At 48.5% G+C, this 24,343-nt stretch overlaps 1 protein-coding gene and 1 long non-coding RNA gene across 12 annotated transcripts in view; one reads left to right on the forward strand and one right to left on the reverse strand.

The window, feature by feature from the left end:
- LOC113889347 overlaps positions 1-24,343 on the reverse strand; it is a 71,455-nt gene that overhangs the window by 41,615 nt on the left and 5,497 nt on the right. The window lies entirely within an intron of this gene.
- The window catches only part of SYT6 (synaptotagmin 6), a 70,688-nt gene continuing 64,738 nt past the window's right edge, over positions 18,394-24,343 (forward strand). For 3 of the 7 annotated variants that reach the window (XR_003510226.1, XM_027536012.1, XM_027536016.1), the window contains exon 1: positions 18,394-22,948. Coding sequence is in view for 3 of the 7 variants with exons in the window: in XM_027536012.1 (XP_027391813.1) it covers positions 22,786-22,948 (163 nt within the window). In the remaining 4 variants the exon portion in view is untranslated. The other 4 variants (XR_003510225.1, XM_027536023.1, XM_027536017.1 and 1 more) reach the window with 4 other exon arrangements.

The raw sequence follows: 24,343 nt of genomic DNA on the forward strand, positions 1-24,343 counted from the left end.
ATTCACCTAGTTTGCTTATATGCTTCAGGAGGACTTTTTCATACTTTCTCCACCTCCTCAAACCCCGCTTTTCCCATGACCTCATCCTCACTCTCAGTTAATCACTTGGCATCATTAAAGAATAGAAATTCCCATGGCTATGCCCATCTACCAGCCTTCACAGTGAATGCATGGAGTCCATCTCCCTCCTATCTCCTTCCTGTTACCAGATATGGAGTGGCCATGCTGCCATCAAAGGCCAAGGCCTCTCCCTCAGCACTGGATCTCTTCCACTCCTGCTCAAGGTCATCATTCCTGCACAGACTCCTCTTTCTGCTGCATCATCACTTTCCCCTCCCTCCTGGCTCATCCTTATCAGCATACAAACATGCTGGAATATCTCTCATCTTAAAATAAAGGTATCCCTTGATACCACAATCTTCTCCAGCAGCTGCCTCCTTTCTCTGTGCCCCTCTATAGCAAAACTCCTTGAAAAACATGACCATACTTGTAATTTCCACAACCCCACAACTACTCACTCTTATATGCCCCCAATCATGTTTTCTTCCAACCACTCCACCCATGGAGTCATTGTCAAGCTCCCCACTTGTCTCAGCTCAGGCTGCTACTTTAAAAAATGCCAGAGGCTGGGCAACTTAAAAGAAAACATTCATTTCTCAAAGGTCTAGAAGCTACAATGTCCACAATTGAGGTGCTGGGTGACTCAGTTCCTGGTAAAGGCTTTATTCCTGGCTTATAGGCAATGGCTTTCCTGCTGTATCCTCATATTGTAGAGGGAGAGCGAGCATGCTCTGGTGCTTTCTTCTTCTTATAAGGGCACTAATCCCATCTCAGGGGCCCCACTCCCATGACCTCATCTTAACCTAATCACTTACATCCAGAAGTCTGTGGGAGATAACATCATTGGCAACAAGTACTTGTATAATGTGGAAGATCCTGTGGGAAGTGCTGGGCCCTCCACTGCAATCATTGAGTGCAGTGTAGGTGGGAGGTTCTGCACAGATTAACATGGAGAGTAAAAAGAGATGCAAGAGAAGCTTTCCTAAAGAAGAGTGTGTGAGGGGCAGGACATGGTTGGAAGGTTTTAGGCAGGGTCCCTAAGCCAGGACCTTGAGCAAGGACACTGAGGCCACAGGCTGGACTGGAAGTCTTCCTCTCTCTTCACGTGTGAGACCTCCCTGAACTGAGGATCCAAAGCTGCTCCTGGCCCATGCTAAGATAAACTTCCCAACGTCACTCTCCAGGGTCCACTCTAATGAAGCTCTGACCTGTTTACCATAGCATTTTACAAACTGCCTGTTATTTCTTTAATGTTGCATTCTGTTCTCTACATCCTCAACACTTACCTATTGCATTTAGCCTAAAATCACTCAGGATAAGGAGCAGGTAGCCCTTCAGGACTTGGATTTAAGCTGTTTTCTCTAATTCAGTTTATTGTTCTTGTTCAGTCACTAAGTCGTGTTTGACTCTTTGCAGCCCCATAGACGGCAGCATACCAGGCTTCCCTATCCTTCACTATCTCCTGGAGTTTGCTCAAACTCATGTCCACTGAGTTGATGATGCCATTCAGCCATCTCATCCTCTGTTACCTCTTCTCCTCCTGCCCTCAGTCTTTCCCAACATCAGGGTCTTTTCCAATGAGATGGCTCTTCGCATCAGGTGGCCAAAGTATTGGAGTTTAAGCTTCAGCATCAGTCCTTCCAATGAATATTCAGGGTTGATTTCCTTTAGGATCAACAGGTTTGATCTCCTTGCAGTCCAAGGGACTCTCAAGAGTTTTCTCTAGCACTGCAATTCAAAATCATTAATTCTTCGATGCTCAGCTTTCTTTATTGAGAACCCCAATTCAGCTTCACCTGTAATAAAGGAGATATTTGATCTCTTTCTGATTTCCAAGTCCGTTTCTGATTTAAAATCTGGAGATTTGACTTATTGATCCTCTTAGAAACTTCAAAACCTCCAGAATCAGTTCACAGTGTGGCCCTTCTGGAAATCTTCTGACTCTCAGCAGACACAGTGACTCCCTCTGCTCTTTGCATACACTTGCCAAAGGGCTTAAGACATTTCTTGTGGTGAGCTCCTGTAGCACCCAGTCTGTGTCTGTTCCTTGTCTGTTCCCTCAGCTCTCAGCTCAGAACACATGCCCATAACCATCCCTTAAATCCATGAATGGATGACACAGATGCAACTTGTGAGACAGGAGCAGCACAAAGGCTCTGACAAAGCCCCCAGCCCAGTTTGCAGTAATCATATGATACTTACCCAAGAAGATGGCTATTAAACTGATACTATGTCAAATGAGTATCTCTGCTCCCAAGGCTCCAGGGCACACTCCCCAACAGCCCAAGCATAAAACAATTTTCTGGGGCTCAAGACTTGTCTTTGAAAAATGCAAATTTTCCCCCATGTCTCCAGCCCTACCCTATATTAATGACTACCGGACTTTTCTCTAGGTCATTCTATCAGATCACCAAATTTAAACAGAGAAAGTCATTGAAAACCAACCACTTTGGATCCTAATCGAAACAAGGCAACTATAAAAAGACATTATTTTTCAGACCACAGGGTAATTTGAATATGGCCTGAGTAATACTAAAAATTATTATTTTGTTAGTTTCATTATGTATGCTTAATATATATGGTTTTATTAGAAGCACATGCAGAAGAATTGGTTAACAGGTGAAATGACATAATATCTGTAATTTGCTTCAAAATGCTTTAGGAAAGTAAAGAGTTGGGGGAAGAGATGAAACAAGATCGGGAAGATGCTGATAATCTTTGAGGCTAGGGGAAAGGTGCATGGAATTTCGTTTTACTCTCACATATATTTGAACTTTTCTAGTTAAAAAAAAATTCAACATCTTGGTTCTTTCCTCTCAAAGCTGCAAACTAACAGAATCCCCCTCAGGTCCCAGAGGGCCATGGAGTGCCCTGTGAATTTTTTGTCTGAAGGTGCTTGTTTCTATGCAGCAGTTTAAGAACCCACAGATCTATTAGTATCTCAGCTTCATTAATAACCTTCAGGTTCAACTTTTTAAAAATGAACTGGCAATGATATCAAGCTTAAAAGAATGATAAGCTGATTCTGCAAAGGTCAAGGGATTAGGAGAGCCCAAAGGGGGCCAGCTACTGACCTAGGGCATGACCTTCATCACAGTGAGAGAACTTTCCTCCCACAGAAATAGCTGCACAAACCAGAGTGGATGAAAGCAGAAGCTCTATGCTCTGGGCTTTGCTGACTGTGAGCAAAATTTGCCCCCCGTGGCCGTAGCACTGGAGCCCTGGACCACCCAGCAGAGGGAGTAATTAAGCTGGGAAAGGTCACCGATTCATAATTCATGTCAAATGGCTTGATTTAACCAGTAGCCCCCTCCTCCACTAGTGCCTATCTCAATGTTGAGGGAAAGGAACCATCTGAAGATTTCCAGGCCTGCAAAGACATCTGCCTGCATTACCTGGGGGCAGAGTACTCCTGCTGGATCTGAGGACAATCTGGGGCCAGGGGCAGGAGTGTGCATGACTGTTCCTCGTGGTTAATGCGTCCAGTTGGGCATCTGGAATAGGGCACTTTATCAAGGCCATCCCCTTGTATTTGAGCTCACTCAGTAATCACTTACCAAGTCTGAATAATCTTCACAGAGCTACCATTTAATAACCGCTTACTGTATGCTAAGTCTTTCCCAGATATTAACCACATTCAGTCCTCCTGATAGTTCTAGCAAGTGGCCATATTATCCCCTCTTACAGAAGAGGAAAAGGAGGTTAAATGGGGGGTGAGGTGGTTTATGTACATTGAATTAACCAGATCCCCAGAATTTATAACCATCTCTGACTAACTCCAAGGCCCTGCTCTTAACTTCTGCTGGGTCTTGCCCAATGACAACTGTCTTGGGCTGAAATGGAGGTCATCCAATTCTCTGGGTGACAGTTTGTTGTTGTTTAGTCACTAATAGACTTCTAGGCTCCTCTGTCCATGGAATTCTCCAGGTGAGAGCACTGGAGTGGGTTGCCATTTCCTTCTTCTGGGGATCTTCCTGACCCAGGAAGTGAACCCATGTCTCCTGCATCTCCTGCGTTGCTGGTGGATTCTTTACCACTGAGCCACTTGGGAAGCAGGTGAAAGTTTACTGTGGTCCTATTTATTTCATGTTTTGATTAGAGAGCTCAGTGTAGCCTGATCAGTTCAACCAAAGATGGGCAGTGGCTGGAAGGAAAGGAAGCTTTCTGCTCAGCCCTAAACTCTCATCTTGCTTAAACCACTCAACCACATAGCTCAACACCCCCTCCCTGTAAAGGCGAGTTGGAACATTTGCAAGTGTCTGTGGCACTTGCCTGGGGCCCTGCTATGTGTTGGCCCTACGCCTGGTGGCCTCTGGCATTCTGGGTCTACAGTGGGGGCGTTGGCTCCTGCTCTGGTCCTGGTGGCCTTTAGCTTTGGACTCTCTGGTTGGTTACTGCACAAGCAACCCATGAGCTGCCACTGCAGAGCCTACAGTGAATGTCAGGAACCATTCACTGTATGGGAAGGACTCATTCCTGCCATTTTGCTGATGACCCCTGAGACCCCAGGCCTACTGGCCCAACCCCACAAGCCCAGGACCTCTGTGAGTGCCAATGACATGCATGTGCTCTTTCTGGCTTAAGTGTGGTAACTCTGATCAGAGGCTCTGCTTTGGGAATCTAACTACACAAAACTTTTTATATAATCTAAAATTCCTTCCTTTAGTTGTTCTGGAGGCTCTTTTTCAAACTGCTGGACTGTCATTGCACCTTGAGAATACTCAAGAAATAAAATTCTGTCTTCATTTGGGTAGGACCATTAAGGGATGGAGACACTCCTTTTAGAAGCACAACATAGAGTGGCAGTAGGAATCTGCAACTTCTCCCAGGAGAAACTGAGCAGAAGAGATGAGGCTCCTGGTCCAAGAATAGTATTTCCAGAATGTGGAGCCAGGGTTCCCTGGTAGCTCAGATGGTAAAGAATCTGCCTGCAGTGTGGGAGACCTGGGTTCAATCCTTGGGTTGGGAAGATCCCCTGGAGGAAGCATGGCAACCCACTCTAGTGATCTTGCCTGGAGAATACCCATGGACCAAGGAGCCTGGCAGGCTACAGTCCATGGAGTTGCAAAGATATCAGATATGACTGAGTAAGGGCTGAGTGTGGAGCCAGTCAGGCAGTACCTGCCCTGAGTTACATCTCTGGAGGCACCTAGCATCAGAGCCAGTGAAATCAGGGGAGGGAGGCAAACTCCTCCTAGGAGGATTGCCCCTGGCTCTGGTCTAAGAGCTTCTGAGAAAAGTTCAAAGCTTTAGTTGTTAGATCTTCAAAGCAGTTGCTCTCACTGTGCAGCCTATTTTAGGAATTTCAGGTTGTGGACACACCCTTCTCCCATCCTGTGGTCCACAAACTTATCGTTTGCCTTTAGACACTTCATGGCTATTCCTTCCTTTCCTGGAAAGGAGGAATTGATCAAATTAAAAACAACTCCCCCTATCACTACCACCAATTTTGAAACTCTTATATCAGTTAATCCACCTGATTAAAATTGATTGAGCACCTACTATGCAACAGATACTAAGCAAGGTCTGGGAAAACAGAAGTGAACAAAACAGATGCATGCCTTGCCTTCACATCACAGATGGTCTGGTCCCTCTCTGGTCTAGGAGATGGATCATTAAGTAAATCATTCCTGTGAAGTCTGAGGGCAGTTAAGGCAGCAGAAATATAGGGTCTATAAAGGGCTCTCAGGAGTCTAACCAAGACAGGAAGATGGGACCCTTCTCCTAATGCAGAAACTCAAAATGAGGAAAGACTCAAGGGCCTTGTGGGGAGGGTCGGGGAGAGAGGGGCATGGGGGTAGCCAGAGGGGACTGAGGAAAGCGGAACCCGCATTCTGGCCACAAACCCCAAGGCAGCCTCCAGGACGATCAGGATGGCTTTCAGGGAGAGGAACTGACTTCCCTTTGTTGGGTCATTTGGCTGCTCTAACAATTAGTCCAGTGAATAACCGAAAGCCCTCTGACTCCCACCCACCCCCTCTCAGCCACCTTCCACCCCAGGTGACCACAGCTGTGAGGAAAGCAATTGGTATTTGGCAATTTTCACGTGCAAGAATCATAGAGAATTGAAAGCGATGAGATAAGCCAGGCTGCGCGCCCCTCCTGCCGGGGCCCCAGGCACTCTCAGTCTGTGCTTTTCCCCTGGGGTTGCAGAACTGTGGCCCCGCTGCCACCCCCATGTCTTCTCCATCTGGAAGTTTCCTCTGCATCCAGGCTGCACTTCAGCAACCTCCTGTTCCTGGTTCCTCCTTCTTAAGCCCTAGGTTTAACATTTCCTCCTCCTGCTTTGTCTCTCCCTGGGGCTCCAGTGTTGTGCTCCATCAGCCACTGTTGGTTTCTGCTCACTGGGGTGGGTCAGCGGGTGGTTCTCCACCTCCCCCCAAACCCCCATGAAGAAGCCCACTCAGGAACCAAGACTTCAGTGGGCTCTGGGCCACTCCTCCATGATTTTCTCAGCACTTTGAAAACTTCCCACTTCATCCATTCTACAAAACCCGCTGGGGTTTCCTAAAAGCTCAAAGCCTTCCAGAGGGATAGCAAGTCAGAGAAACTGTCAGGGCTTTCAGGACCAGGGCTGAAAAATCCCCCTGAGTACATGTGTCTGAATGTGGCCTCTGTGTGTATGTCTGTGTGGTAGACTGCGCGTGTGCGTGTGTGTGAAAGAATTACTCAGAATGAAACAAAACATGTTCCTATCAAGCTTAGCTGATGTTCCTACCAGCAGCCTAGACAATGCATCACCTGGTTTCAGCACTAGGCCATCTCCACACTGCTGGGGCGAACCCCTTTAGTACCAGGGCTCTGGCACAACAGGTTCCTTGGGTGGGGGTGGCAAATAGTCATCACATACCCTGAGGGGCAGGTTGCCTTCACAGGCTACGGCCAGTCCCTTATGAACTTTGCAGATGTTCTCCCTGAGGCCAACCTCTACCACCCTCCCCATCCTCCGCCCTTTGTTCTCTGCCCTCTTCCCAGCTCTGGAGCACTTTTCTAATTTGGGAGGCCTGAGAGCCCCATCCTTGGCCCTCTCTTCTCCCACAGCCAGCTCAGCGGTTGGAGGGAGAGATGGAAAGAGAATACATGTGCAGGAGTGAGAAAGAGTGTACGAAGTAGAAAGGGAGGGAGGCCACAGGAGGTGTGTGGGTAGTAGGGGAGTGGACTCCACAGTCCCCATTCAGTTCAGTTCAGTTCAGTTCAGTCACTCAGCCGTGTCTGACTCTTTGCAACCCCATGGACTGCAGCACGCCAGGGCTCCCTGTCCATCACCAACTCCCGGAGATCACTCAAACTCATGCCCGTTGAGTCAGTGATGCCATCCAACCATCTCATCCTCTGTCCTCCCCTTCTCCTCCTGCCTTCAATAATTCCCAGTGTCAGGGTCTTTTCCAATGAGTCAGTTCTTCACATCAGGTGGCCAAAGTTTCAGCTTCCATGTCAGTCTTTCCAATCAACATTCAGGACTGATTTCCTTTAGGCTGGACTAGGTGGATCTCCTTGCAGTCCAAGGGACTCTCAAGAGTCTTCTCCAACACCACAATTCAAAAGCATCAATTCTTCAGCACTCATCTCTCGTTACAGTCCAACTCTCACATCCATACATGACTACTGGAAAAACCATAGCCTTGACTAGATGGACCTTTTTTTGACAAAGTAATGTCTCTGCTTTTGAATATACTATCTAGGTTGGTCAGAGCTTTTCTTTCAAGGAGCAAGCATCTTTTAATTTCATGGCTGTGGTCACCATCTGCAGTGATTTTGGAGCCCCCCCAAAATAAAATCAGCCACTGTTCTCATTGTTTCCCCATTTATTTGCCATAAAGTGATGGGACCAGATGCCATGATCTTAGTGTTCTGAATGTTGAGTTTTAAGCCAACTTTCTCACTCTCCTCTTTCACTTTCATCAAGAGGCTCTTTAGTTCTTCTTTGCTTTCTGCCGTAAGGGTGGTGCCATCTTCATATCTGAGGTTATTGATATTTCTCCCAGAAATCTTGATTCCAGCTTGTGCTTCATCCAGCCTAGTGTTTCTCATGATGTACTCTGCATAGAAGTTAAATAAGCAGGGTGACAATATACAGGCTTGACGTACTCCTTTTCCTATTTGGACCCAGTCTGTTGTTCCATGTCCAGTTCTAACTGTTGCTTCCTGACCTGCACACAGATTTCTCAAGAGGCAGGTCAGGTGGTCTGGTATTCCCATCTCTTGAAGAATTTTCCAGAGTTTGTTGTGGTCCACACAGTCAAAGGCTTTGGCACAGTCAGTAAAGCAGAAATAGATGTTTTTCTGGAACTCTCTTGCTTTTTTGCTGATCCAGCGGATGTTGGCAATTTGATCTCTGGTTCCTCTGCCTTTTCTAAATCCAGCTTCAACATCTGGAAGCTCATGGTTTACATACTGTTGAAGCCTCGCTTGGAGAATTTTGAGCATTACTTTACCAGCGTGTGAGATGAGTGCAATTGTGTGGTAGTTTGAGCGTTCTTTGGCATTGCCTTTCTTTGGGATTGGAAAGAAAACTGACCTTTTCCAGTCCTGTGGCCACTGCTAAGTTTTCCAAATTTCCTGGCATATTGAGTGCAGCATTCTAACAGCATCATCTTTTAGGATTTGAAATACCTCAACTGGAATTCCATCACCTCCACTAGCTTTGTTCGTAGTGATGCTTCCTTAGGCCCACTTGACTTCTCATTCTCCATTAGCAGTCCCCATTAGCAGCAGTCCCCATTAGCAGCACTAATTGGACAGTAATTGGTGTTATCATAAAAAACATCCTGGAAAACAGTTAACTGCCCCAGAACACATACTTGCTTTCCAGTGATGCCTTGATACTTGGAAAAATGAGCAGTTTCCTCTCACAAAGAAATTTTTCAGGACCTAGACTATGGTGTGTTCACAGAGGGGCTTGGATCTTCTCCTTCCCAACTTCCTGTAGTTTCATCATATTCCTTCTGAGGGCCAGATTCTGGTCTTCCTTGGCTGGCCTCCTGACTGGCAGAACAACCTGGGCTCTTGGTAAACATCCAGGCAAGTGAGACTGAGCTTCCAGCCATGAATGTGGGGATACATGAGGGCTGATGGTCCTCTCTCCCGCCTGTCTTCAACTATGCTCCAGCTGAGGAAAGCTGCTTACTCCCTTTTCACTTGGAGTGCTTATTTTTGCCTGAAAGCCTTGTCCCAGGGTGTACCTGGAAGGCGTTCCCATTCCCCTATTCCTTCCAGTCTCACCTGCCTAAAAAACTCAAAACTCTCCTCCTCCAGGAAGCCTTCCCTGATTTTGCTAGTTTAATTCTACTTTGGAATTCCTTCAGCACTCACACCCTTGCTTTACACTGTATTATATTCACATATATACCTGCCTTCAGAGCAGTAGTCACTCACTGAGTGTGAATTAGGTTTTAAGGTACTGAGGAGATGAAGATAAATGAGACAGAGACCCCAGCTCAATGAGCTCACAACCTACTGACAAGTCAATGATGTACTGTTGCTAAACTCTGTGAAAAAAAGTGAGCATTGGGCTGATGAGAAAGGGAACATCTGAGGCAGCTTTGGAACTCAGGGGAGGGGCTGTTTTGAGTGCTTCATGTATTTCAATTCATTTAAACCTCTTGGTACATTGTTATACTGATAAGAGAGTGTACTCTGATACTACTATTATCATCTCCATTTTAAGGAGAGGAAAGCTGAAACACAGAGAGGTTTAGTAATTTGCTCAAGGTCACACAGCTACTACATGGCAGATCTAAGATTCAAACCCACACAGCCTGGCTCCCTAACCCACAGTCTTAACCTCCATGCCCTACTATGTCCTCTAGGAACCAGCTGAATGATAAGGAAAAGAGGAAAGTTGTTCAGGGCAGAGGGACAAGCAATTGCAAAGTTCCAGAATCTAAAGAGGGCTGTGGTAGAGAAGAGAGGATCTGCAGGAACCATCAGCAAAAGCACAAAGGTTGGGTGGGATGTGAGGATGAGAACAGGAATTATCACTCTGTGACCCTTGGACAAGCAGCCTGTAGAGGTATAAGGGGTCTCTGGGAGAGGAGGCTAAATAAGTGGACCGAGGCCAGGTCTGGAAGGGACTTGAGCACTGTACTAGAGAGTGTCAGCCTCATCCTGAAGGCCCTGGGAAGTCAGTAAAGGGTTTTAAGTGAGAGGGTGACATAATTAGAATTTCTCATAACGTGACTTCCATGATCCAGAAGAGGAATGTTGAGTGTCTATGCTGGGGCAGTGACAGTGGTGAGGAGGACAGGGGCTCATCATTTTAAAGATTAAAACAAGATGATATGGTGAGAGACTGAATGTGGGTGGATATGGAAGAGGCAAGAGTCAAGGAGGGCCCTGAGATTTAGGGTCTAATTTGGTTTAGTTATGTCCTTCTTTAAGGGAGCAGAGCAGGTTCGTGAAGAAAAATATGAATTCTATCTTGAACGGGTTTGATTCAGGAGGCCTTGGGTAAAAGTGTTCACAAGAAGAATTTAGGAATGCAAGCCTAGAACCAAGGAGAAAGTGAGGAGTCAGATTCAGAATTGGGAGACCCTACACGGCTGCGACTGGCGCAGTAAGCGCAGGTGAGAGGAGCTACCCTACGTCCGAGGTTAGGGGCAGACGCCGGGAGGACCCCATGCCCGAAGGACTGCGGCCAAGAGGAATTACTCCAAGAGGTCAGGGGCAGCGGCCGAGAGTGCCAGGCTGCGACGGTGCAGGAACGGCTGAGAGGAGCTACCCCACGTCCAAGGAGCGGTGGCTGCCGGGGCGCAGGAGGGCCTAGAGGAGCTATCCCACGTTGAAGGTCAGGAAGGGCGGCGGTGAGGAGATACCGCTCCAGGAGATACCGCTCCTCCAAGGTAAGGAGCAATGGCTGCGCTTTGCTGGAGCAGCCGTGAAGAGATACCCTACACCCAAGGTAAGAGAAATCCAAGTAAGACTGTAGGTGTTGCAAGAGGGCATCAGAGGGCAGACACACTGAAACCATACTCACAGAAAACTAGTCAATCTAATCACACTAGGACCACAGCCTTGTCTAACTCAATGAAACTAAGCCATGTCCGTAGGGCAACCCAAGACCAGCGGGTCATGGTGGAGAGATCTGACAGAATGTGGTCTACTGGAGAAGGGAATGGCAAACCACTTCAGTATTCTTGCCTTGAGAACCCCATGAACAATACGAAAAGGCAAAATGATAGGATACTGAAAGAGGAACTCCCCAGGTCAGTAGGTGCCCAATATGCTACTGGAGATCAGTGGAGAAATAACTCCAGAAAGAATGAAGGGATGGAGCCAAAGCAAAAACAATACCCAGTTGTGGATGTGACTGGTGATGGAAGCAAGGTCCAATGCTGTAAAGAGCAATATTGCATAGGAACCTGGAATGTCAGGTCCATGAATCAAGGCAAATTGGAAGTGGTCAAACAAGAGATGGCAAGAGTGAATGTCGACATTCTAGGAATCAGCGAACTAAAATGGACTGGAATGGGTGAATTTAACTCAGATGACCATTATATCTACTGCTGTGGGCAGGAATCCCTCAGAAGAAATGGAGTAGCCATCATGGTCAACAAAAGAGTCCTAAATGCAGTACTTGGATGCAATCTCAAAAACGACAGAATGATCTTTGTTTGTTTCCAAGGCAAACCATTCAATATCACAGTAATCCAAGTCTATGCCCCAACCAGTAATGCTGAAGAAGCTGAAGTTGAACGGTTCTATGAAGACCTACAAGACCTTTTAGAACTAACACCCCCAAAAGATGGCCTTTTCCTTACAGGGGACTGGAATGCAAAAGTAGGAAATCAAGAAACACCTGGAGTAACAGGCAAATTTGGCCTTGGAGTACAGAATGAAGCAGGGCAAAGACTAATAGAGTTTTGCCAAGAAAATGCACTGGTCATAGCAAACACCCTCTTCCAACAACACAAGAGAAGACTCTATACATGGACATCACCAGATGGTCAACACTGAAATCAGATTGATTCTATTCTTTGCAGCCAAAGATGGAGAAGCTCTATACAGTCAACAAAAACAAGACCAGGAGCTGACTGTGGCTCAGATCATGAACTCCTTATTGCCAAATTCAGACTTAAATTGAAGAAAGTAGGGAAAACCACTAGACCATTCAGGTATGACCTAAATCAAATCCCTTATGATTATACAGTGGAAGTGAGAAATAGATTTAAGGGACTAGATCTGATAGATAGAGTGCCTGATGAACTATGGAATGAGGTTTGTGACATTGTACAGGAGACAGGGATCAAGACCATCCCCATGGAAAAGAAATGCAAAAAAGCAAAATGGCTGTCTGCAGAGGGCTTACAAATAGCTGTGCAAAGAAGAGAAGCAAAACGCAAAGGAGAAAAGGAAAGATATAAGCATCTGAATGCAGAGTTCCAAAGAATAGCAAGAAGAGATAAGAAAGCTTTCCTCAGTGATCAGTGCAAAGAAATAGAGGAAAACAACAGAATGGGAAAGACTAGAGATCTCTTCAAGAAAATTAGAGATACCAAGGGAATATTTCATGCGAAGATGGGCTCGATAAAGGACAGAAATGGTATGGACCTAACAGAGGCAGAAGATATTAAGAAGAGGTGGCAAGAATACACAGAAGAACTGTACAAAAAAGATCTTTATGACCCAGAAAATCACGATGGTGTGATCACTGACCTAGAGCTAGACATCCTGGAATGTGAAGTCAAGTGGGCCTTAGAAAGCATCACTGGGAACAAAGCTAGTGGAGGTGATGGAATTCCAGTTGAGCTATTTCAAATCCAGAAAGATGATGCTGTGAAAGTGCTGCACTCAATATGTCAGCAAATTTGGAAAGCTCAGCAGTGGCCACAGGACTGGAAAAGGTCAGTTTTCATTCCAATCCCAAAGAAAGGCAATGCCAAAGAATGCTCAAACTACTGCACAATTGTACTCATCTCACATGCTAATAAAGTAATGCTCAAAATTCTCCAAGCCAGGCTTCAGCAATACGTGAACTGTGAACTTCCTGATGTTCAAGCTGGTTTTTAGAAAAGGCAGAGGAACCAGAGATCAAATTGCCAACATCCACTGGATCAGCAAAAAAGCAAGAGAGTTCCAGAAAAACGTCTATTTCTGCTTTATTGACTGTGCCAAAGCCTTTGACTGTGTGGATCACAATAAATTGTGGAAAATTCTTCAAGAGATGGGAATACCAGACCACCTGACCTGCCTCTTGAGAAATCTGTGTGCAGGTCAGGAAGCAACAGTTAGAACTGGACATGGAACAACAGACTGGGTCCAAATAGGAAAAGGAGTACGTCAAGCCTGTATATTGTCACTCTGCGTATTTAACTTCTATGCAGAGTACATCATGAGAAACGCTGGACTGGAAGAAGCACAAACTGGAATCAAGATTTCTGGGAGAAATATCAATAACCTCAGATATGCAGATGACACCGCCCTTATGGCAGAAAGTGAAGAGGAACTAAAGAGCCTCTTGATGGAAGTGAAAGAAGAGAGTGAAAAAGTTGGCTTAAAGCTCAACATTCAGAAAACTAAGATCATGGCATCTGGTCCCATCACTTTATGGGAAATAGATGGGGAAACAGTGGAAACAGTGTCAGAGTTTATTTTGGGGGGCTCCAAAATCACTGCAAATGGTGACTGCAGCCATGAAATTAAAAGACGCTTACTCCTTGGAAGGAAAGTTATGACCAACCTAGATAGCATATTCAAAAGCAGAGACATTACTTTGCCAACAAGATCTGTCTAGTCAAGGCTTTTTCTAGTCATGGTTTTTCCTGTGCTCATGTATGGATGTGAGAGTTGGACTGTGAAAAAGGCTGAGTGCCGAAAAATTGATGCTTTTGAACTGTGGTGTTGGAGAAGACTCTTGAGAGTCCCTTGGACTGCAAGGAGATCCAATCGGTCCATTCTGAAGGAGATCAGTCCTGGGTTTTCTTTGGAAAGAATGATGCTAAAGCTGAAACTTCAGTACTTTGGCCACCTCATGCGAAGAGTTGACTCATTGGAAAAGACTCTGATTCTGGGAGGGATTGGGGGCAGGAGGAGAAGGGGACGACAGAGGATGAGATGGCTGGATGGCATCCCTGACTCGATGGACATGAGTCTGAGTGAACTCTGGGAGTTGGTGAGGGACAGGGAGGCCTGGCATGCTGCGATTCATGGGTTGCAAAGAGTCGGATGAGACTGAGCGACTGAACTGAACTGAACTGAGCAGTATGGGCTCAGGAGTGAGACTTCCTGGGTTCAAATTCTGGCTCTATCACTTGATACCTATAAACTGCAGGTAATAATAGGGTTGTTGTAAGAATTAAATGATGCAATCCATATTAAGCAGCTTCCCTGGTGGCTCAGACAGTAAAGAATCTGCCTGCAATGCGGGAGACCTGGGTTCAATCTCTGGGTTGGTAAGATCCCCTGGAGGAGCAGGGCAGCCCACTCCAGTATTCTTGCCTGGAAAATCCCCATGGACAGAGGAGCCTGGCGGACTACAGTCCATGGGGTCACAAAGAGTTGGATACAACTGAGCGACTAAGCACAGCACAGCACATATTAAGCAAGCAACATAGATTTTGAAACACAATAAATCTTAGTGTTTGATACTGTTAGTATTATTTAGTATTTAAAGCCCTCAGAGTAGATGAGATCTCTCAAGAGAATATGCAGGGACAGAAGAAGGGATGAGAGTTGAATCCTGGAGAAAAAGGAAGGGTTGGGAGGAGGCAGACAAGAGAGAGTGAGAGAATCAAGAGAGGAAGGCGATCCAGAGGGAATCATGCCACCGAAGAGAATTTCACAGTCAATGTGGGCCTGGGCACCTCTGCAGCAAAGAGGTCAAAGAACTCATTTTAAACCAATTTCACGTGTGACCTCTCTCCACAAGTGATTATGAGCATTCTCCCAGGATAGAGCCCTTCATGGGCTGAGGGCTCTGCACGCTGTGTGTGCTTACGGGAAACAACATAGGACTGTATCTCACGTGCCTGGTACAGAACTGGATCTTAGTAGGATCTCAATAAATGCTGAATCAATGAATGATGTGAAAACACAGGCTCAAGTTCTGGCTCTGCCACTTGCTAGTTGATCCTGAGACAGTTATTTTTAGCCTCTCTTGAGACCTCACCTTGTAAAAGAAAGATAATAATATCCACTTTTTAGGGCTGTTGCAGGTATGAAGTGAGACATCATATAAGAACGTGTTGTGTAAACTGTACCACTTTACAAATGTACAGGAGTAGGCATGAAGGTGGGGGCTGAGTCAGTAAAGTCATTCATGGCACTTCTAGCAAACAGAGACACATAGATGAGGCTTGGGAGCAGGGATAAAAAAGGATTCTTATTTTACTGAATGGATGGAGGCTACAATTTAGGAAGCAGATTTGTTCTCTCCAGGGGGTATAACCCTTCCATTGCACAGGGAGTGGAAGGCCCTTGACCCAAAACTCACTCTGTTGAGTCCTCCTGCTTGGGTTCTGTTGAAATCAAGGATTTAAGACTTTCTAGTTTTGACAGGACCTTTTGTGGATTTGTCACTTTAATTAGTTTTGGCATTTTATCTGGTTTCTTTTCATTAGTGGAACAGCCAGAGTCCTGAGATTACAAACCCCCTCCAGGCTCCTGGGGGATAATTCCAGTCTTTGGGGTCCTGGTTTTACCAGAACCTTGACTTGGCCCTTCCTGGAAGCTGTGCTATGACCACAGGACACAAGCCAGCTGCCGCAGAGACTCCCTAAGCTGCCCTCGGAGGAGTCTTGTCTCTGTCAAGAGTGGAGCAGCCAAGCATGTCCCGAGCCATGAAGCTGTCTGGCCCCAGCCCTGTGTTTCATCAATGATACTGTTTTCTCTAGACCAGCAACTGGGTCCAAGGGGTAATTGGATGACTAAGGTCAGAGGGCCAAGACCTTTGCAAAGATATAGGGGTGAATCTTTCACTGCTCTGTAATTTCTTTCCAAGTACTTTTTCTTTATTATGAAGTCAATTTTAAAATATTATAACCTTTTTTGTAAAACAAAAAAATTATTCATACCCTCACCAGGGACCAGAAGGCCCAGATTCCAGTTATCTGCTACTTCTTAGCTTGTGTGACCAGGGACCAGTTACTTAATTTCCTCATTCACCAAATGGACTACTAGCACCCTTACATTCTAGCCTTAGGGTTGTTATAAAATTAAATGAGAGAAGGGACTTCCCTGGTGGTTCAGTGGTTAAGAGTCTGTGTTCCCGATGCAGAGGGCCTGGGTTAAATCCCTGGTCGGGGAAAATATCCTGAACACCACAGTGAAGATCCGGCACAGCCCCCAAAAAAATTAAATGAGAGAAATTTTCTCTTGGCAATCTTCAGTTTATGGGTTAATCTTTAGCCAATGCGCCTGCTGGCTTTCCCTGTATGGTCTGACAGAAAGAAGAAGGGGTAGGAACTGTTGTTTGTTTGAACACCTGCCATGAATCAGCCATAAAAAAACAAGCATTTAACTCCAGGCATTTAATCCTTGTATACTATAAAGCAGACCTCATATGTCCCAATCTACAGATGAAAAAGTTGAGATTCAGAGAGCTAAGATACAGTGCCTCAAGTGATACAGTTGGTAAGTGACAGAGCCAAAAGCTGAACACAGGTCTGTCTGGCTCTAAAACCCATGCTCTTTCTTCTACACAAAGTCAGTGTGAAGAGGAGCACGCTTGGCTTCTTTTCTAGCTCTTCCGCTCCAATATCATTCTCACTTCTCAGGTAATGCAGAGAGCGCCCTAGGCTCACGATGGTTAGGTCCAGCTCTAAAACTGCTTTCAGTTCAGTTCAGTCGCTCAGTTGTGTCTGACTCTTTGCGACCCCATGAACTGCAGCACGCCAGGTCTCCCTGTCCATCACCAACTGCCAGAGCCTACCCAAACTCATGTCCATTGAGTCAGTGATGCCATCCAACCATCTCATCCTCTGTCGTCCCCTTCTCCTCCTGCCCTCAATCATTCCCAGCATCAAGGTCTTTTCAAAGGAGTCAGCTCTTCACATCAGGTGGCCAAAGTATTGGAGTTTCAGCTTCAACATCAGTCCTTCCAATGAACACCCAGGACTAACCTCCTTTAGGATGGACTGGGTGGATCTCCTTACAGTCCAAGGGACTCTCAAGAGTCTTTTCCAACACCACAGTTCAAAAGCATCAATTCTTCTGTGCTCAGCTTTCTTTGTAGTCCAACTCTCACATCCATACATGACTACTGGAAAAACTATAGTCTTGACTAAATGGACCTTTGTTGGCAAAGTAATGTCTCTGCTTTTTAATATGCTTTCTTTCCAAGGAGCAAGCGTCTTTAAATTTCATGGCTGCAATCACCATCTCCAGTGATTCTGGAGCCCCCCAAAATAAAGTCAGCCACTGTTTCCACTGTTTCTCCATCTATTTCCCATGAAGTGATGGGACCAGATGCCATGATCTTAGTTTTCTGAATGTTGAGCTTTAAGCCAACTTTTTCACTCTCCTCTTTTACTTTCATCAAGAGGCTCTTTAGTTCTTCTTCACTTTCTGCCATAAGGGTGGTGTCATCTGCATATCTGAGGTTATTGATATTTCTTCCGGAAATCTTGATTCCAGTTTGTGCTTCTTCCAGCCCAGCGTTTCTCATGGTGTATTCTGCATATAAGTTAAATAAGCAGGGTGACAACATACAGGCTTGATGTACTCCTTTTCCTATTTGGACCCAGTCTGTTGTTCCATGTCCAGTTCTAACTGTTGCTTCCTGACCTGCATACAGATTTCTCAAGAGGCAGGTCAGGTGGTCTGGATTACAGGTGATGATTTCTGACCTTGAACCTGTATCTGCTTTCCTGGTTCCCAGACTGCTTTGGCCTACAAGCGTTAGTTGCTCAATCGTGTCTGACTCTGTGTGACCCTATGGACTATATAGCCTGCCAGGTTCCTCTGTCCATGGGATTCTCCAGGCAAGAATACTGGAGTGTGTTGCCATACCCTTCTTTAGGGGATCGTCCCAACCCAGGGATTGAACTCATGTCTCTGTCTCCTGCATTGGCAGGCAGGTTCTTTACCATTAGCGCCACCTAGGAAGGGCAAATATACCCTTGGCTTAGGTGGTTTGAGGTGGCTTCCCTCATAGCTCAGTTGGAAATGAATCTGCCTGCAATGCAGGAGACCCTGGTTTGATTCCTGGGTTGGGAAGAGCTACTGGAGAAGGGATAGGCTACCCACTCCAGTATGCTTGGGTTTCCCTTGTGGCTCAGCTAGTAAAGAATCCATCTGCAATGTGGGAGACCTGGGTTTGATCTCTGGGTTGGGAAGATCCCCTGGAGAAGGGAAAGGCCACCCACTCCAGTATTCTGGCCTAGAGAATTCCGTGGACTGTATAGTCCATGGAGTCACAAAAAGTCGGACACAACTGAGTGACTTTCACTTTCACTTTAGATAGCTTGAACTGTTGAGGACCTTTCTTAAAACAAAAGCAAGACTGGACTCTCAAAAACACCTGGGCATTGACTTAGAGCTCTACAATGTCTTCTCTATCTTTCAGGGAAGGGGGAATTCCTGGAAACTCTTATAATGGCATGGAGGGGTAAGATTTGCAGAAGTCATGGAGCTTTGCCTAGAGTTGCTATGTTGGTGTGGGGGTGAGGGGGACAGGGTGACATCTGCTGGAAATACTGATAAAGCTGTTTTGGCAGAAACTGCATTGGGATTCCATGGAAGAGTGTGTTCCAAATAATGGTATAAAGTTACTCCCACTCCCCAATTCAGGACATCAACTTAATTCTTCACCAGCAGAACAGGTTGAGCTGATGTCTGTTGTCTTAGAGAAAATTGAAAACCTTCACAAAAGTGGCCAGATGCTTCAGTAAGCAGGAGATTGGAGAGGTGGAGAGAGGAGACCAGTGGTCTTCAAGGTTGGGTCAGAGTCCTCTCGGCTCCAATCTGCTTAGCAAAGCAGTGGGTCTGCTTGTGTCTATTTCTCTGTATCTATGAATGTCAGACTGCTCCCTTTACATCTCTGCTGGGGGTATGGAGGGGAGGAGGGAATGGGGAAAGGGTTCCCTATTTAGAAATTGCATTGAGATGGAAAGACAATATGACACATCGGCTCATGTCAAAGGAGCTCATTCTTCCCGCCTACAGCATTAGCAATTTCCTACTGAGGTTTAATTTTTTAGAAATTATTATTGTTTTAATTTATTTTATTTGTAGCATAACTCAACAGGACATTGCAGCTCAGAGTAGGGTGGGAAGTTTCCAAGGGCAGTCAGGCCACTGCCTAAGAGACTTGGGGTGGGGGGCAGGGGAAGTGTACTTCAGTCATTTCTGATCAGAGGAGAGCATAGGAGTGGGAGGCTGCTGGCTTTTGCCTCAAACCTCCTCTCACTTTGCCTTTTGCCTCACCTCCACCCCCTTCTCCTGCTTCTGAGCAGTCTGGCCTGGGGAGTGGGGGGAATCCGGTTTACAAAGCTCCAGCCAGGACTGTACAGGAATGAGAGTAACAGGGGAGGAGAAGCCCAAAGAGAGTCTGGACATTTTAAACTCACCCTTTTCTTCAGAGCCAGAAAAACCTCACTCTCTCCTTCTTTTCCCTGCTCAGCTTTCTCCTTTCCTCTCCTGTAAAATCCTAGAGTGTGGTTGCTGGAAGAAGCCTCCAAGAGCTTCTCATCCCACTTAGTTATCTTGTCAATAAAGAACCAAGACTCTTACGGGAGCATGACTGTCCCGGGGCTGGTTTGGTGTACCAGCCCTGGGACCCAGCCCCCTGGGGCACAGCTCTGTGTCCTTGTTTGCCTATGCCTTGCTGGCTCTGTGCCTCCTACACTTTCCCATCTTTAACCCCAAAACTTAGAATGTTTTCCTGGGACTTCCCTGGCAGTCCAGTGGTTAAGACTCTTAACTTCCACTGCAGGGGGTGTGGGTTGGATCCCTGGTCAGGGAAAGAAGATCCTGCAAGCCAAAGAGAGGACAAAGAAGAATCTTCTTCTGAGAGATAAGAGTTGAGGGGTAACAATTTCACTTCTTTCTCTCCTCCCCTACCCGGGTCTGAATAGGACTCTGGAGTCTGAATTTAGTCTTTTCATATGGAAAGAAACCTAGATGTGTTTTGGGAGTGGGCTTGCAGTCTAAAGGGATTCTAAAGAGGAAAGAGTCCCATCTTTACATGAGGATTTTTTCTTTCTGCTTTGTGGCTGGTTATGTGACCAAATGTATCAGCAATTAACTGTGGGGAGAGGGCAGGAAGATGACAACTAGGGCAGAGCTTTTCTCTTAATGTAAGAATCATTAAATAATTACGTTTCTCTTTTATCTCTCTTTGTGAATCAGTGTTTCTTTATGGGCCCCTTTATAAACATGCCAGTTCTGTGTCTCTCTGTTCTCTGCATCTCTCTCTTATATTTGTCTCAGTACACGTCCCTCTCATCCTCTGCCTCTCCATGTGTCTCTCTTTCTCTTATCTCTGTCTCTCTCATCACTCTCATACACACACACGATCACTTACACAGTCCAAATTCAATAGTTATTGACTGAACGGGGAGCCTGAGCCCCCTGCCCACAGCCCTGTCAGAGCGAACCTTTTTCTCCCCGTGTGGTTGAGAAATGCCAGGTCCGGAGCTGCTGCCGGGGCGCCAGAGACGCTGCAGAGCTGCCTGCCGAGTGTGGAGGCAGAATCCGGGAACAATGAGAAATTATCTGTTAATTCTCGGTTCCTGCCACCTGCTCTGCTCCGAACAGGATCCTTTGCCTTCAGTTTAGATGCAAATTCCCCCACTCGTTGTAAAGCAAAATATTGATTTCCCTGCATCACAGGCCTGGGCCCTTGGAACGGACCAGTGTTTTTTTCATTCTCTGCAAAGGCAAAACAAGGCGCTTTGTTCTGCAAATTTCCCCAGGAACTGGAGAAGGGGAGGGAGAACTTGCTGCTGCTGAGTAACAGAGCTGCCATAAACAGGGGCAAAGACCAGTTAGTCTCCATTTGTTATTTTATATAAACACAAACCTACCCCCTCAGAAATTGCTAATGAGTGTGTGACAAGGGGCCTCTGAGCTCCAGTCTCTCCAGGTGGTGGAGGGAAAACTGATGGGACCTCTGGGCTCTTCAGGTAGGTTCTTAAAGCCTCACTCTTTCTTGACACTGCAACTGAGCACCTCTCACAGGAAGGTGGCCTGGATTGCATTGTGTGGCCGGGATCATGTCTTCTCAGTCACTCCCGCCTGAGTTCCAAGTCCTCCCCTATCGCAAGCTCCTGAAGTCAGAGTGGAAGCTTCGAACCCGCCGCAATTGCCCGGCCTACCTCCCTCTCCTAATGGGGTGCCCATGCCACCAGTTGCATCAACGGAGCCTTCAGCACCATGGACAGAGCTAGGAAGCGCAGGCGGTTTGCCAGGGTCCTCTTAAGCGTCGTCTTGACCCTCCGTACCCGGGGCACTAGCTGCCCAGGGCTGTCAAGGGCCGGCTAGCGCAGATGGCCCACGATGGAGACAGCCAGGAGCTGGGGCTCCGAATCTCCTCTCTCCGGGAAGTGAGTCACCGCCGGAGCCACTTCCAATTAGCGTGTTAATTAGGAGGAAAGACCCTCCTCCTCCACCGCCACCCAGATACACACCAGCCTCCTGGCTTTCAGAGACTGCAGCTAAAGTTTCCTTCTCAGCTCCGGGAAGGCAAAGGGACTTGAACCTGGAGTTTCGGGTGAACCCCACAGAGGAAGAGGCCCACCCGCCGACCAGCCGAGAATGCAAGATTTTTGTGACAGGCCCCGCAGGGGCCTGGCGGCTGTCCACAGACCTCCAGGTTGAAAGGGGCACCTAACAGCCCCCTCAGTCAACCTGCTTCTGGACCTGACGCCACAGTTCCGAAAGGGGAGTTCTGCCCAGTCTAGCCTCAATCCTTCCGTTTAAATTTCGGTCCTTTTGGCTCTTGTTATGCTTATCAGCAAGCGTAACGTCGGTAGTGTTACACCGATGCGGGGACATGGGTCTGGCGGGAACTGAGGGCCCTCTTGAAACGCCCCCCGTTCTTATTCGCCAGAAACTTTCCCCTCCGGTTGCCATGGAGAGAGACGGCCGCTGCCTCCCGTCGCCATAGCAACGTGCGGGTACCGCGGACAGCAGGAATGAGGGGCTCAGAAAGTCTTTTTGCAGTTCGCATCGCCCCACAGTCTTGGGGTCTTCTGCCTTCGAAGCTGGCACAGGGGGCAAGTCTGACTAACTTCCCCGATTAGGAACCTTGGCCAAGGTCCTCCCACTCCCAGCAGGGTCATCCATCTTTCTAGAATAGGTTTCTCCATTTCGTTGCCACTTGTGTGGCATGTGGCAATTTACCCAGTGTTTTCACAACCACTGTCTTTACATCTCCCCGCAGCCCGTGAAGCACTCATTTTCATTTGTACCCTTTTCACAGAGAGGAAAAATTGAGGTTCAGGGAGGCCCAAGGTCACACCAGGCCGTGAATGCGGAGCCGGATCCTAGGCTCTTTCCCAGGTCTTGAACCCTCCAGGATGCGGGACAACTGGGTCCCTCCGCCTTGAACCGCCCGGACTCAGACCGGTCGCTGAGTGTAGAGGGGGCGGCCGTGAGGCGCCAGACTTGCCAGCTGCCGCGGGATGCCACGTGAGGGGCGGAGACCCTGCGGGGAAGTGATTAAAAGCCGAACGGAGCCGGAGGGGGCCGCTGCGGGGAGGGTCTTCTTGGGGCCGCCTTGCCCCGCCCCAGTCCGGCCGCGGCGCGGGTTCCGGCGGCTGCTTGGAGGGCTGCGGTGTCCGGGGCATGAGTGGGGTGCGGGGGACCGGGGAGCCTCGGTGCCAGGCGGCGCTCGCGGTCCTGGCCTCTCTGTGCCGGGCCCGGCCGCCCCCTCTCGGGCTGGACGTGGAGACTTGTCGGAGCTTCGAGCTAGAGCCCCCAGAGCGGAGTCCGAGCGCTGCCGACTCAGGTAACAGGAAAGCAGAGGCCCCTTCCCTTCCTGGAGTCTCGCCCTGGGTGTCCCTGCTCCCCAAAGCCCCAGCCTCGGGAACCCCGGAGCCTGTGTGGAGAACTCTAGCTCAGGATTCTGGATTCGGATCCAGCCCCGGCTAGTGCACTGGCCATCGCTCGCAGAACAAGCATAGAGACGCGAAGGGGATCCGGGAGGGAGAGAATACCCCTGCTTAAACCTGTGTGACTCTGCGGTGCCCCCGCGGAAAGCCGGGCTGCCAGGACGCGGCTCCCCGAGGGGCCTCAGTTTCCCTCTTGCTCTCTCTGCTTGCCCCGCGGGCGATCTTCCCGCGGAGGGGGTCCGTGGAGCAAGCAGGAGACCAGGAACATCCCGGCTGAGGAAGTAACTCGTCTTTTCGGAGGGTGTCAAGGTCCCTGGGTGCGTCTGTCGGTCTGTCCCGTCAGTTTATCTGATCTCTCGGGGAAGGCGGCCCCAGTCCCCTGGGTCTCTCAGGGAGAAACTTGGGTCTGCGCCTGGCACGAGGTCTTTGTGTCCGGGTGTCTCCGACTGCTAGTGGCTTTCTGCGTCTCCGCTGGGGGGCGGGGGGCGGGGTGGGGGAGGGTGTCTCGGCATCCTCCCCGCCGCACCCCCCACTCCCCACCCCTATAACTCGCTCCCTCGGTCTCTCTGTGACTCACTCGGACTCGGGGCCGATGAGCGACGGAGCCGGTGTCTCTTGCCGACTTCGCCAAGCGGGCGCCTCCTGCCCGAACGGCGCGGACCCTGCGCCGGACGCAGTCCCAGGCGGCTGCCGAGCCCAGGAGGGAGCCCGAGCCGGGTCGAGCTCGCCGGAGCCGGTGAGTCGGGAGCGCGAGCCCCGCGGGGCCCGGGCCTGGCGCGCGACTGCGGCGTCTCCCGGGAGTCGCGACAGCGGGAATGGCGTGTCGCGCCCTGGCGGCGGGAACCGCGGGAGGGTGGGCGGCGTGGCGGTTGGCCCGCCGCGGGTATTTACCTGCCTCACCCGCGCCGCGCGGCCGCGCTCACCCCCGGCAGCCGGGCTTCTTTGTCCGGATCCCGATGTCTGGAGGGTCCTGGGCGGGAGGGAGTAACGCGCGATGGGGAGAGGCTGGGGGCAGTGTGAAGCCTCGAGAGAGAATACGGAGTGGGGGTGGGGAGGTCCTGCAGGGACCCGGGCTCCGGGGTTCCTTTGGCTTCACAGACTCCACCCCTCCTTGTACCCCAACCCTGACCCCCGTGGCGCTGGGCCTAGAGGTACGCTGGGGTCGCCCCGCGGCGGCGCATCATCCGCGCGGGAGAGCGAGGAGGGGGCCCCGAGAGGCGGGAATTTTATCTCCACGCGCTTCTCCTGGGACCAGAAACGGGGACTGGAGCCGCGGTTCTGGGAGGAGGTAC

The sequence above is a fragment of the Bos indicus x Bos taurus genome, chromosome 3, assembly GCF_003369695.1.
Source record: "Bos indicus x Bos taurus breed Angus x Brahman F1 hybrid chromosome 3, Bos_hybrid_MaternalHap_v2.0, whole genome shotgun sequence".
NCBI lineage: Eukaryota > Metazoa > Chordata > Mammalia > Artiodactyla > Bovidae > Bos > Bos indicus x Bos taurus.